The 15534-nt window shown below is 37.0% G+C and overlaps 1 protein-coding gene across 2 annotated transcripts in view; it reads right to left on the bottom strand.

Annotated features, from left to right (window-relative positions):
- The window catches only part of LOC134754184 (coatomer subunit beta'), a 48310-nt gene extending 32992 nt beyond the window's left edge, over nt 1-15318 (bottom strand). The window contains exons 1-12 of one of the 2 annotated variants that reach the window (XM_063690317.1): nt 15199-15318; nt 14832-14990; nt 9860-10055; nt 9576-9724; nt 9319-9493; nt 9055-9241; nt 8822-8955; nt 8437-8736; nt 8264-8354; nt 5708-5873; nt 4243-4412; nt 249-417 (exon numbers count right to left, since the gene is read on the bottom strand). In XM_063690317.1, coding sequence (XP_063546387.1) covers nt 249-417; nt 4243-4412; nt 5708-5873; nt 8264-8354; nt 8437-8736; nt 8822-8955; nt 9055-9241; nt 9319-9493; nt 9576-9724; nt 9860-10055; nt 14832-14990; nt 15199-15201 — 1899 coding nt within the window. In that variant the 5' untranslated portion in view covers nt 15202-15318. Of the gene's footprint in view, nt 1-248; nt 418-4242; nt 4413-5707; nt 5874-8263; nt 8355-8436; nt 8737-8821; nt 8956-9054; nt 9242-9318; nt 9494-9575; nt 9725-9859; nt 10056-14831; nt 15003-15198 lie in introns of those variants that run through there. The other variant, XM_063690316.1, reaches the window with a different exon arrangement.
- Nucleotides 15319-15534: the final 216 nt, after the last annotated feature.

Below are 15534 nucleotides of genomic sequence, written 5' to 3'. Positions count from 1 at the left end.
TGATTACAGATAGTGCCATTATGGTGGTTTTCGATATGCTTCACGAAGGATCAAAATTGTTTAATCCATCATTGTAGTGCGAGCGAGAGGGAAAATATGGTAGAAAGGATCGGCATACTGAGCTCGCACAGCGCGTAAAATATCTAAACTCACTCAACGCCGAAACGTGAGAGTGCTCTTAAGACCCACGCGAGTTATGAAGAAATATGCGCAGATATATTTATGAGTAATAGTAAATATAAGCATACCTGTTTCTCTAGGAAGTGTGCGACCCTGGTGCGGTGTTCGTGCGGCACGGTGGGCAGCACGCGGTCGGCCGTCTCGAAGTCGCCGCGCATCACCGCCGTCTGGTACTCTAGCACCGACAGCAGCAGCGAGTACGATACCACGTTCAGCTCCTTGTCGTTTAAGTATAGCCTGCACATGCCAATTAAATAGATACTTAGTAACGTATTTAAGAGCATACACTTACAGATGATACTCTTCTTATTGTTTCGAATTGAAATTTCAAACCATAAAAGATTTTTCATAACACTTGCGCAGTAAGCGTGTTATTTCACGCAAGTGCAGCGGGAGGTAAAGTCCATTTTACTCCCACGGGAGTTATAGCTATTCTTTAATCATGTCACTATACGAACAAAGTAGGTTCTAAGTAAAAAACTTGTTAAAAGTCAAGGTATAAAATGAGGATTACTTTCAAAATACTGAAGATTATAATTTATTTGTTTTGTTTATGTTAAAAATATTTAATTTGATTAATTTAATAGCCGTTTAAAATATTTTTACACAAATTTCAATTGTGTCTGAATGCGAAAGGGTCGGTGTCTACGATGCCTTGGGTAGGTTCAAAAAATTATGAAATGGCGGACGAATGTCTGAAATGTCACCGTATTTAAGAATGATCTCGTATAAAATTTAGTTTTTTTCGTTGCAAGCGTGATGAAAAACATTGTGGGTGTGTCCAGGGGTAAGAATATTGTTACTCGAGTCTTTAATTTACTTCAGCCTGCAGTCATGAATATATAGACTATCGTACAATATTTCACTTCCTGTCAACGTGGGGGGTTGCACAATGTACAGTCACGTTCCGTGATTGTTGAGCCATTTAGGGTTCTAGCTAAATTGGACAATCCATAGCGTAAATATTCAACAACCTTTTCAGCTAGGACTGTAAATGTCTTAACAATCGCGGATTGTACTATATAATTCAAAATGGCGTCGTCCAAGTCTTAAAACCTAGGAGGCAACATATTAAGGGTTTACCTTGCCTGTAATTGTAAAGAGCTCGCAAAAAGACACGGCATAGATATATAGCGGGTGACTAGCCCATTTGCAAGTTAAAAGACACGGCATAGATATATAACGGGTGACTAGCCCATTTGCAAGTTAAAAGATACGGCATAGCTATATAACGGGTGACTAGCAGTTGCAAGTTAAAAGACACGGCATAGATATATAACGGGTGACTAGCCCATTGGCAAGTAAAAAGACACGGCATAGATATATAACGGGTGACTAGCCCATTTGCAAGTTAGAATACACGGCATAGATATATAACGGGTGACTAGCCCATTTGCAAGTTAAAAGACACGGCATAGATTTATAACGGGCGACTACCCCATTTGCAAGTTAAAAGACACGGCATAGATATATAACGGGTGACTAGCCCATTTGCAAGTTAAAAGACACGGCATAGATATATAACGGGTGACTACCCCATTTGCAAGTTAAAAGACACGACATAGATATATAACGGGTGACTAGCCCATTTGCAAGTAAAAATACACGGCATAGATATATAACGGGTGACTAGCCCATTGGCAAGTAAAAAGACACGGCATAGATATATAACGGGTGACTAGCCCATTTGCAAGTTAAAAGACACGGCATAGATTTATAACGGGTGACTACCCCATTTGCAAGTTAAAAGACACGGCATAGATATATAACGGGTGACTAGCCCATTTGCAAGTTAAAAGACACGGCATAGATATATAACGGGTGACTAGCCCATTTGCAAGTTAAAAGACACGGCATAGATATATAACGGGTGACTAGCCCATTTGCAAGTTAAAAGACACGGCATAGATTTATAACGGGTGACTACCCCATTTGCAAGTTAAAAGACACGGCATAGATATATAACGGGTGACTAGCCCATTGGCAAGTAAAAAGACACGGCATAGATATATAACGGGTGACTAGCCCATTTGCAAGTTAAAAGACACGGCATAGATTTATAACGGGCGACTACCCCATTTGCAAGTTAAAAGACACGGCATAGATATATAACGGGTGACTAGCCCATTTGCAAGTTAAAAGACACGGCATAGATATATAACGGGTGACTAGCCCATTTGCAAGTTAAAAGACACGACATAGATATATAACGGGTGACTAGCCCATTTGCAAGTAAAAATACACGGCATAGATATATAACGGGTGACTAGCCCATTCGCAAGTAAAAAGACACGGCATAGATATATAACGGGTGACTAGCCCATTTGCAAGTTAAAAGACACGGCATAGATTTATAACGGGTGACTACCCCATTTGCAAGTTAAAAGACACGGCATAGATATATAACGGGTGACTAGCCCATTTGCAAGTTAAAAGACACGGCATAGATATATAACGGGTGACTAGCCCATTTGCAAGTTAAAAGACACGGCATAGATATATAACGGGTGACTAGCCCATTTGCAAGTTAAAAGACACGGCATAGATATATAACGGGTGACTAGCCCATTTGCAAGTTAAAAGACACGGCATAGATTTATAACGGGTGACTACCCCATTTGCAAGTTAAAAGACACGGCATAGATATATAACGGGTGACTAGCCCATTTGCAATTTAAAAGACACGGCATAGATATATAACGGGTGACTAGCCCATTTGTAAGTTAAAAGACACGGCATAGATATATAACGGGTGACTAGCCCATTTGCAAGTTAAAAGAGTAAGAGGTTCACAGTCGGCTGGCTAATTTTATAGGGGTATGTGGACTATGTGGGTTGTAGGTTAGAAAACTCCTGGATTAGGTAAGGGATTTGCTAGCCTCAGGCTGAAATCTGAATCAGGGGGAGAAAAGTATAGCAGCTATGATTGTGAAGGGCATATATAGTTCTCTAATTCCAAAGCCTTCTCTAAATAAATAAATATTATAGGAATTCGCTTAAAACTGTTATAGACTGGATGGGTGAAAACAACCTAGTAGTAAATTTAGAAAAAACAAAATGCATGCAATTTCACCTCCAAAGGTCAGGGTCCTCGGATGATGTTGTGGTCAAATATAAAGAACAAAATATAGAACACGTAAATTCTGGGGCAATGCTGCTGATTGTGATATCATGCCTTTATTTAAAGCCCAAAAGAAAATTGTACGAGCTATGTTTAAAGTTAACCAAATGACAAGCTGTAGACTTTTGTTTAAGAAATTAGGCCTGTTACCACTCCATTATATGTATATTTACGAAGCATGTGTATTTGTAAAACAATATATGGACCGATTCACTGTACATGTAAATACTCATCCTCGCCCAGCTACAAATACGCTAAAAATTCTTCCCCCAAGAAATTGTATTTCAAAAACAAGCTTTTATACAAATACCATCTACACAATGGCCCCTAAATTGTTTAACAAATTACCGGATCTGCTCAGAAAGGAACAGCTGTCGATATTAAAGATTAGGTTAAAAAAAATATTAAAAGATAAATGTTATTACAATATTGATGAATTTCTGATGGACACTTTGACAAATGAATGATTGACTTATATAATTACCCATTAATCATTATTTATTTTAAATTATTAATCAAAACTTATTGATTATTTTTATTTTAAATATAGTGACATTTCTAATAATATTGCATGCGCATATTACAGAGAACAAATTGTTTATAACACCTGTATTCATTACCTGTAATGCACAATTGATGAATAAATGATTCTAAATGATTCTAAACAAGACATTATTATACATTATTACACAAATTTACTAAGTTCCACAGTAAGGTCAATAAGGCTTGTGTTACTTAGACGAAGATATATATATATATATATATAGATACTTAGATAGAAAACACTTCTTGTGTCAGGAACAAATATCTGTGCTCATCACACAAATATATGCCCTTACCAGGATTTGAACCCGGGACCATCGGTTTCATAGGCATGGAGGGTCTCTACCCACTAGGCCAGACAGGTCGTCAAATATCGCAGTAGCGATTGTTTGCATTACCTGTTCTCCTTGGCGACGTATCCGAGGATGTACATGGTGTGGTCGAGATGCGATATTGTAACGATCTCGCCGCCGACGTAATAGTTCAGTCTGTTTAGCGAGTTGGTGTAGATGAAACAATCGCCCACCCACAGCCCTGTCTTCACTGACTCGTTCACGTCGCCAACCACCTGAAATATAACCATCATAATACCATACAATATCCCCTTTGCTGACTGCTCTCCTGTAACCCGAAAGGTGAATGGGACAGGATTCACTTCCTCGGGCTTGCCTTAGCCAGCCGTTCAGAGTGGAGTCGCGAGAGCTGCATTCTCGTGGGTAGATGTCGAAACGTAAAGTGGCGAGTTGGTTGGTTGGTTGGATTAATACATCATCTGTGAAAATTTCAACTGTCTAGCTATCACGGTTCATGCCTGGTGACAGACACACGGACAGACGGACGGACAGCGGAGTCTTAGTAATAGGGTCCCGTTTTTACCCTTTGGGTACGGAACCCTAAAAAAGAACTAAGAGGTAATTTTTTTAGTGACGATGAAGAAGTGAAAACGGCTATTTTGGCTCATTTTGAGGGCAAAGATAAAAAAATATTTTTTGATGGTCTACATAAATTAATTAGTCAATCTGAAAAATGCGTTAAACTCAGGTAAATATATTGAAAAAGAAAAATACTTCTATTGTTTTACTTAATTTTCAAATACTTTATATCTTCAGATACGAGGGGTACCTCCCCTCGTATCTGTATCCACGCTGTGATATTCTTTCATATCTTGATCAGATGTATTAATTGTTATATTATGTATGAGGACTAGGACTAGGACTACCTCCCCCTGGGTCATCAGCATCATCGTCTCCACCGCCGCACCGCCCATGGCGGTGAAATATATACAATAAAAACTTACCTCATCATCATCTCAGCCGAAAGACGTCCACTGCTGGACAAAGGCCTCCCCCAGGAATGTCCACAACGAACGGTCATTCGCTGCCCTCAACCAACGGCCCCAATGCAAAGAATTTCTCAACAAGTGGATCTAAGGATGAACATGGAGAAGCCGAAAATTATGACAAACTTCCATGTTGTACCCACTCCTTTGAAAGTTGGAGAATCTACGCTTGAAATTGTTGACGACTATATATGCCTGGGACAAACAGTCCAGTTAGGTAAGTCCAACTTTAAGAAAGAGGTTGCTTGTCGAATCCAACTTGGATGGGCAGCGTTTGGGAAGCTACGTAACATCTTCTCGTCCAAAAAACCGCAGTGTCTTAAGACGAAAACTTACCTAGACGATGACTATGATGATTTTATATATACAAAATATAATAAACCAACTAATACTAATGATATTACAAACTAATTACACTGAGTTGACCAACCACACAAAAAATATTTAAAATTTGTTAAATGTAATTTTTTTTCGGTAATGTGGTTGAGAACGGTGTTTGGGCTATAATGGGCCTAATTTGTCACCTCGAAAGCGTCCTCGATGCCGTCGTCAGTGATGCCGGTGTTGGAGGCTCGCGCGCGCGTGACCACGGCTGCGTTGAGCCGCAGCACGTAGTACGTCTCGTCCGTGGCCAGGCACACCAGCGACCCGCTCTCCGACCAGTACACGTGCCGCGGCTGGATCTCGATGCTGCACATAACACTCAACTTAGTGACGTTCCACAGATTATCAACAGTTACATTGTAAGTATTGTAACGGAATACTGCACTCGCTAAGGCATTGGCACTTTTGCATACATATTACAGAGTGCAAGGTTACTGACGCAGAGCTGGGAACTCTTTAGTGTGTCAGAAGCCGCATTGCCCTTCATCTTCCAATTTCTTTGGGTATTGACATAGCAAGGTCAATGATGTAGTAAACATGTAAACTAAATAAACTTCCACATACAGGATTCCAAAATACATTTGAATATATGTAAGGATTGGTCAGTCGCATGCTTCCCGCGAGGAGCAGGTTGATTGTAAGTAGATGATTTAACAGTTGTGTAGCGTAGTGTTAATGCTCAGGCATGATGTGCGAGAACTAGCAAGAGATGCAAGTTTCATTACGTTGCCGTACTACGTAGGTACACAAAAAACAAAGCATCGATAAAGTACCGCAATGTTATGTAATGAAAGTAGTAACATTATAGACGTAATGAGCCAGCTTACACAAAAGTGCATAAACAACATTTAGTAGTACATTATTGCCGAGGCTCGGAAGTAGCTACTTGATGGCTGAGAATTCGTTTTAAACGGACGATCTTGGGAGTCCGTTTAATTGAATCCGAAGCCAGCAAGTAGCCTTCCAGCCGAGTCATATATAGTGCTTTTCTCAAAAATGGCGCAAATATAATAGAAATATTTTACAGAAGCAACGTTATTATGTATATATTTTCACAGAAAAAAGTAAAAAGATTTGCTTTGCCGCCTTTTCATTTTTTTAATTAAAAATAGAAGTGTATTTTTCTGCTGAAAATACGCCAACCTATTTGAGACACAAAAATAGTCGCGATACCAACATTGTAATTATAAGTACTGATCATCTGTTTGGCTGTTTAATGGACCTCGGCCTTCATTTGATATGGCCACTTCAACTTTTAAAATGTTTGGAACTCGACAAATAATGGAATTTGTATGCAACATTGCAGTCCCGAAATCGAGACTGCAATATTTTTTACTTTTTAATTTTTTGACTGACCATAAACTACGCACTTCGCGACCTACTTTTTAACCGGCAACGTCGACTTTGCCGTCTATTTTTGAGAAAAAATAATATACAGTCCGCTGACAGACAGACAGATGGACAAACAGACAAACGGAAGGACTTTGGCCTAATAATAGTTCGTCAACCTTCGGGTGAGGCGGGATAACGAGTGAAAATAATACTTTATGTTTATACAGATGGAACAAGATATGTAAACATAGACATAGTATATACAAGTAGTTATAGACGCGCCACCGAGCGACCGGGGTAAGAGAAAGAATATTCATATAAAATTTGGGCAGCATAGGATTTTTTCTCTTTCACTCTTATAAATTTCGGTATTTCGCCATCACCTACCTACGATGCCACCCGTTCGGTGATAAGGTCAAAGCATGGCACTATTTTCCCTTATAGGAATCGCAATAAGACTATCTTTTTCTATCAAAGAATATCAGGCCCTTGTATGTAAACCATTAAGTGTGATTGAACTCTAATTTAATCACTAAAGGAAGTAGGAAAGGGAAAGAATTACGAATTTTCTTCACATGACAAAGTTAAGTTTTTTTTTATAAACATTCATCCGCTTTAGCCCAATAGGAAATATTATATAACATAATAACAGGTGTTTAATCTACTCAATACAAGCTAATACTATTTAATTTATGTAAACTTGTTTTTAAATCATACTATTTCAATATTTTAGGTATTTATTCATTTGGGGTAAAAATATCTGCTGTAAGGTTATGTTGCAGTGGCGAGTAGTTTCTTGTATTTCTCTAAACCTAGGGCATATTAATATTACAATTTACTTAAATGGTGTTTAAAAAAACCGGCCAATTGCGAGTCGGACTCGCGCACCGAGGGTTCCGTACTTTTTAGTATTTGTTGTTATAGCGGCAACAGAAATACATCAACTGTGAAAATTTCAACTGTCTAGCTATCACGGTCCAAGAGATACAGCCTGGTGACAGACAGACAGACGCAACAGACGGACGGACAGACGGACAGCGGAGTCTTAGTAATAGGGTCCCGTTTTAACCCTTTGGGTACGGAACCCTAAAAAAATAAAGCATAATAATAGTTATGTTGGTTTCGACTTAAATTTAAATCTTTACTGATAATGATAAAATAAACGAAGTCTAGTGATACTTCCTATTATTTCCAAAAAATCTTACATCTTACTACTCCAATCTTACATCTTACTACTTCAATGTACAGATCTAATGCAAAATGTCCAAGCAGCAGTAACAATATTACAAAACTCGCATTGGTCTAACAAGTAGAATGTTAAAAATAACAACTGGTACGCACACTTAATAAAATTAGTTTTTTACCGTCTTATCAACTCCAGGTGCTCCCAGTCATAAAAGGAGAATGCCATTCCGCTGATCGACTTCACTCCTAGCATGTACCCGCCAAATATTCCTACGAAACAAGACAATCATCTCTCAACACAATGATAAAGCCAGGCAGATTCAATGAGATAAAAATTTATTGGAATTCTTACCTTCAGCTCCATACTCAGGCTTGAAGCTTTTTCTTTCTTTAAAGTTCTTAAAAACTTTGATTGTGCTGGAGTTCTCTAGCGTCGCATACTCCGAGCTGTCGAACGCCCACACAAACTCCTGGGCGGTGCCGAAGGCCTTGTTCCTGAGGGCCATAGCTGTGTAAATGATGTATTCTCCATCACCACACACCACGACGAATCTGCCGTTGGGGTTATGTGCAATGGTTTGAGGATAGATTTCACAGGACCCCATGTCTTTCGCAACTACTGGAACCCGTTCACCGTCTCTCATTTCAGTACCTGACATAGATAATACCGTTACTATAATACAATTACTAGGTCAACTTTAATAAATAGAAACGTTATGAATTTATACCAAGATTACCTTCAGGTAAAGCTTTCAAATTAACTTGTTGCATTTCGGAATGTTTTGCCCAGATTATTTTGCCTCCATTGACATCCATGGAAATAGCTGGCTCTTCCCTACCAACTTTGATCATTATGGTGCCTTCATCATAGCTGAAATAATGTTTTAGTTGAATAAATGAGTACTTATATGAAAAACCTAAATTTACACAAAATAGTAATATTTATATCAGAATACATCAATACACTTACCCAATAGCCACATTATTCGAAGCGTGTATTGAAGAAATGGTCCAAACTCTTTCAAAGCCATAATTAAGCGAAGATTCGAGTCTGTAAGTTCCGGCGTGCCATATACGGACAGTGCCGTCCTCGGAACCGGTCAGCAAGATCGGCAGTTCCGGGTGGAATGAAACAGCCGAGACATTTTGCGCGTGACCTAGATAACAACCATTATATTGCATAAGTTGCTTGAGATCAACAATCATTGCCAGGAAAATTTATAAAAATACTCACCTTCCAGGGTCTGCACACATGTTTTGTTCTGGTAGTCCCAAATTTTGACGAGACGGTCGTCTGCCCCACTGATGAGGTAGGGTTTGTCCCCTCCATGGTAATAGTCAACACAGTTCACCCCTTTCTCGTGCCCTTCTAATGTGAAGTTTGATGTGGAAGAGCCCAGCTGCCATACCTGAATTATTGAAGAAAAGAAAAAGCTATGAAACATGCTGAGCATTTTGTAAGAAAATAAAATCAAAAGGGGCATAACCTACCTTCACAGTAGTATCAAGACTGGCACTTGCAAAAGTGTTATTGTCTTTGGGGTTGATGACAATTTGCATGACATAATGAGTGTGCCCTTCAAATACCTGCTGGCAAGCCCAGTTTCGGTCCCAATTCCATAATTTTATCAATAAATCATCTGCAAGGAAAATCAATTATATGTTAACACATGTTCAATAAGCCATGTATTCTTCTTAAGCACTTAATGGTCTTCATGTAATAATAGTCCAAATATTAAAATGATAAAAAAGTTATATTCACACAAATTACTTACCACTGCAAGTCATAATGTAAGGTTGTGTGGGGTGAATAGCAATACATCGAACATAATCTGAATGGGCTTCAAACGAGTGTATTCTCTCCAGGGTGTTGTAGTTGAACACCCTTATCTGCATGTCATCAGAACCTGTGACTACCCAATTTTTTCTGGGTACAAATTTGGCCGACCGCACAGGTAAGTCCATGCATACCTGTAATATTGGGAATATAGTGCATATTAATTTTATGGCTACTAAGTGAAAAACATTACAAACAAATGGTCATCTAAAGCATTTAGCATCGGCCCATTTTGTAGTTGTTCATTTGCAACAGCTGAACAAACAGTATGATAAAATCATATTTCTGCATCTTAACAATGACACATTTTAATAATAAGTACATAATTAATTGTGTGTGCTAAAAACTAATTTTGTATAAAGTCAATTATTGACTATTGTCTTTTAATATAGTCTTACCCGTTCGTATAAAAATACCGCAAATCGATGTACAGGTTAGCCGTTTGACACACACATACTAGAGGCCAAAACAAAATTTTTGACCCGCAGTTCCTAAAAAACTTTCGCTGCGGGGGGTGGTAAAACATTATTTTTTGTATGGAAAAAAAAAATTCCAAAACCTATGGTATGTGGTATCTTGCGAAAGGGCTTTTTGAGGCGATTCTAAAAATATATCACATCATTACATATCGGGCATTTTTTTTAAATTAAAACAAAAATAATTTTCGAAACATACCAAGTTTGGGCACCTCCAGACACGATATGGCTGATTTTTTTTGTAAAAAATGTTAATGATACGTTATATCCTCATGTCTAACTCCAAGAAAGCAATTTTGAAAATAATATCATTAACATTTTTTTTTAATTTTTCAATTTTACAAAGTGACGCAGTTCTACTTCAATACCTATTTCACGAGACTTATGGAACTATACTGCAGATATGGTACATATTAATCATAAAATGATACGTAATATCCATATATCGAACGGGAAATACCTCTTTAACCCTTTAACTGCGCCTTTCATCAGTTGGTATAGTTTGTTTGGTTTATGACACAAAATATCGACTTGGTATGTTTCGAAAATTCTTTTTGTTTTAATTAAAAAAAAATGCCCGAAATGTAATAATGTGATATATTTTTAGAATCGCCTCAAAAAGCCCTTTCGTATGATACCACACTCGATAGGTTTTGGAAAAAAAATCTTTTCTTCCATACAAAAAAAATAATGTTTTACCACTCCCCCCGCAGCGAAATTTTTTTAGGAACTGCGGGTCAAAATTTTTGTTTTGGCCTCTAGTATGTGTGTGCCAAACGGCTAACCTGTACATCGATTTGCGGTATTCCTTTGAAATTGGGGTCGAGCGGCTTCCGCTAATAGAAGTAATATTTTTGTTTGATATTGATATATGAATTACCTCCACTCCAAGAGAGTATCCCCGAAGGCCCCGAAGGTTTGTGTTCTTCTCCCACTCTCACTGAGCACAATGGATGTGCGTGCTCGGGACCCATGATATCATGTTTTTGAATTTTAATTAGTTTTGAGTTTTAACAAAAAACAAATAATCAATGAGTTCCCTCAAAAATATAATTACGCATTTTGAGAAGCAATTTTCATATTTTTAGCTTTTGTGCATTAATTGTTACAAATTTTTAAAGTGCATTTTAGATCTATGTTTGTGATTTTTAGGGTTCCGTAAATAAAAATAGCCTTTATTTCTACTATTACATTTGATTACATACGAGTAATATTATGTATAATCAGTTTAAAGTTTATTCAGGTAATCGTAGCCGCCTCCGTGGCGTAGGCCTCCCCCATGCTCTTCCACAGTGCTCTGTAACGAGCCTCGTCTTCCGTACCCAAAGGGTAAAAACGGGACCCTATTACTAAGACTCCACTGTCCGTCTGTCTGTCACCAGACTGTATCTCATGAACTGTGATAGCTAGACAGTTGAAATTTGATATACATAACATTGTTAACTACCTACAAAAGTAACACGCCCTTAAAACTTAAAATATTGCTGTAGTTTTATTGTGAGTATTTCATTATTTTTTGATTTATGTTATTTCTAGTGATATGGTATTTAAGGTAATACTTAATTAATGAATAGGTTAAAAAAGAATAATTAATTTACATATGAAACAGAATACAACATTATATTCAGAACAAGATCATACTTGAATTAGAATGTGGAGTGAAATCCATTTCATGTTTTGGGCAAGTATCTTTTATTCTTGATGTTTGCTGGTGACACCAGTTAATCTCAAAAAACTCAGTATTATGGATTAAAATATAAATCCCACTCAGTACATGCATATTCATGCATATAATGATTAGGGTTTCTGCTCGAGAATTCTCGAGGAAAGAAATCTCGAGAAATTTGTCCTCTAGTCGAGACGAAAAAAAAATCTCAATGCCTTGCGAACTCGAGAAATAAATCTCTTGTGGTAAGTAAATATAAAACACGCGTATAACACGTGATGTGTCCATAGTAGTACAATCGGATTAGGTCTAACCTCGAAATCCTTCCAAAGTTATGAAATTTGGTATGTATGTTAATTAAAGGTCTCTTTTTCATGTCCACACTATTTGACATTTGGGGACCTCGAGAAATCGCAGCCATCTTGGAAAATGTGTACCATCCAGGAGAAATTTGCGTTTTACTCTAAATATATATTCTCTATGAAAATATGGTGTAAGGCAACATTAAAGCTTATTAAATTCTACACAAAAAAGTCCTATATATCTTTGCGAAAAAAAATACACCTTGTTATAGAAAATAATAGATGAATCCAGATTTAGCGCTTATACCCTTTCAGGGGATATTCTCTTAATATAAAACTTGGAGGAATATGAATTCTACTTTTGTCTATACATTTGTACACGTTCTACCCCAATATCAACATTTTACTCGACTGCGACTTAAACAGAAAGTAGGGTTATGGGTTTAAATACTGAAAATCAGTACACCTGTAGCTCAGGATACTGGACGGATTTTTTTAAATGACATATCGGTAGATTCCTCTTGCCCTTCACAACCTGTTTACACTTGTTTTATTAAAGAAAAATCAATACAGCCGCCTTGAGAGGACGCCGAATATTAAATCATATTTTTACTTCTAGCGCCTAAATTGAGTGGATTTCAATAAAATAGACATCAGTATATCCATAATTGGTACACGAGTGCTATGCAATACAAATTTACTCAAATAAACGGAGGAAAAATGTTTCGGACTAAAAAATGTGATTGTAAAAACAGATTGTAGGTCTTAAATGGGGTTTAAACAATAGTGATAGTAATCAAATTTGACACCTACAATGACTGGGATTCCTGTTTGATTGTCTTAAAATTTCAACTTCGGGGACCACAGGGATCAGACGGAATATGAAAAAATGTTGATATTGGGGTATAACGTGTACAAATGTATAGACAAAAGTGGAATTCATATTCCTACAAGTTTCCTATTATGAGAATATCCCCTGAAAGGGTCTAAGCGCTAAATCTGGATTCAGCTATTATTTTCTATAACAAGATGTATTTTTTCCGCAAAGATATCTAGGACTGTTTTGTGTAGAATTTAATAAGCTTTAATGTTGCCTTACACCATATTTTCACAGAGAACGTAGATTTAGAGTAAAATGCAAATTTCTCCAGGATGATACACATTTTCCAAGATGGCTGCGATTCCTCGAGGTCCCCAAATGTCAAATAGTGTGGACATGAAAAAGCTTTAATTAACATACATACCAAATTTCATAACTTTGGAAGGATTTCGAGGTTTGACTTAATCCAATTGTACTAAAACTCTTGTTTAATTATTTAAAATGAAAAAAAAGCCAAAATTGCATTCACGCGCGTACTTTAAAATTGACTAAGGTCTGTTTACAAACAAGTGACAATATGGCGCGCATACCTAATGCGCGCGCATTCGATGAAAGGGCGCAAGGTCAAAAGGGCTAGGAAGCGCTGCTCCAATTTTACCTCTTTCTTCATAGAAAATCTTCTGTTTCACGTGCGGAACTGTGGCAAAACTTCTCTTTCGCTCTTATTGAATTTCCTATTGATTTCATGTACTAAATCTTTATTATAAGAGCGCAATTCAAAACGCTCCACTTCATGCGTTACCTATGATTCCTATATGAAATTATAGGACTAGGCTGAGTAGTATAGGCTGTTTATAAACTTATAATGAATAAAGGTAATTATTTAATTGGTATTGACTTTTTTACAATAGATCTTAAATAGTAATATATTAATTAGGTACTATAATCTCATTATGATTATTTATGGGAGTGCACTGCACAAGCGCTCCTTAAGGCGAGCCGCGCCTGATGGTCCATAGCCATGTAATAGCAAATATCACAAAACAAATTTAGTATTGATAAATCAAATCATCTCGATATATTCCTTTTAGCAAGTTAGCACAATTTTAAGTAGCAGCTTCATTGTTATGTTGAGTATTAATATTATGTAGTAATACTTGTGTAAGTTTGTCACATCGAGGTAAATTAATTGACTTTAATTTTCTTGCCTTATAAAATACCATATTGTGGTTGGTTTACATTTTGTTAAATACCTAAAGAAATATACTGTAGCATATATCACATCGCGGCATGCATGCCAGCATCTAGTTTTTTTTTTGTTGTTGAATTTTTGATAATTAAGTGCAATTTATGGTAACTAAAAATTTACCATTTGTTAGATTATTGGATCTCACCTACGACTCCTATGAGTCTAATTTGTAATAAAGCAGAAAAATGTAAATAACATGGTATTTTATGAAACTCAAAATTTCTCGAGATACTCAAGAAATCCTGGTCGAGAAGTCGAGAAAGGTTGAGAAACCAGAAATCCTAATAATGATACAATTATACCAAAATAAAGGTAGTGTTATTAAGATTAAGTCCCCCTGTAATTGGAATCAACAAAATAAGCTAGCCAAAAATATAGATTAGGTTGAACAATTGACCTCGAATCTCTTGATCTGCAGCTGAGTGTCATAGTTCCATATGTTCACGTCACCGTTGTAGAGCGAACATAGCAGCCAGGGCTCTGTGGGGTGCTGGTCCACGCACTTGACGCGGTCCGACCTCGCCGTCAACTTCCTTTTGATATCCAGTCTCAACGGCTTTAAAAACATTCACATTTTAATGAAAAACACTTCAATATAAGGCAACAGAGTATATCAATAAAATATAGTTAGCACAAACGCCGAAGTATAACGTTGGCGATAATGACACACTATGTAAGTTGTTTAACTACGATACGTATGACTGCACCGATTATTTTTATATTTTATGAAATCTAAATCACAAGCAATACCTTATAAATCTTACCATTTTTTTAATTATCAAACATGAAAAATTATAATGCAGAAATTAGTGGCCGAAGAACCATGTAAGTTTGACAGGGTGGGTGGACGTGTCACTTAATTTTTTTAACTAACCACAGATTCACGAAACATTTTAGAAGAGGTTAGTATAAGTTTGTCAAAGGTCTGTCTCATTTCAAACATAGACAGAGAGAATCATACTATCTTTGTCTTACATTAGTACTAGCACCCAAAAGAAAAGGAGGAGTATAGTTTTTTTGTTCCTAATTACTGATAAGATTTGCTTGACCAACTTATACGCATATAGTTGGTCAAGCAAATTTTGTCAGTAGAAAAAGGC

Source organism: Cydia strobilella, chromosome Z (genome assembly GCF_947568885.1).
Source record: "Cydia strobilella chromosome Z, ilCydStro3.1, whole genome shotgun sequence".
Taxonomy (NCBI): domain Eukaryota; kingdom Metazoa; phylum Arthropoda; class Insecta; order Lepidoptera; family Tortricidae; genus Cydia; species Cydia strobilella.
The sequence above is the reverse complement of the archived record's forward strand: the minus strand, read 5'-3'. Positions and strand labels throughout refer to the sequence as shown.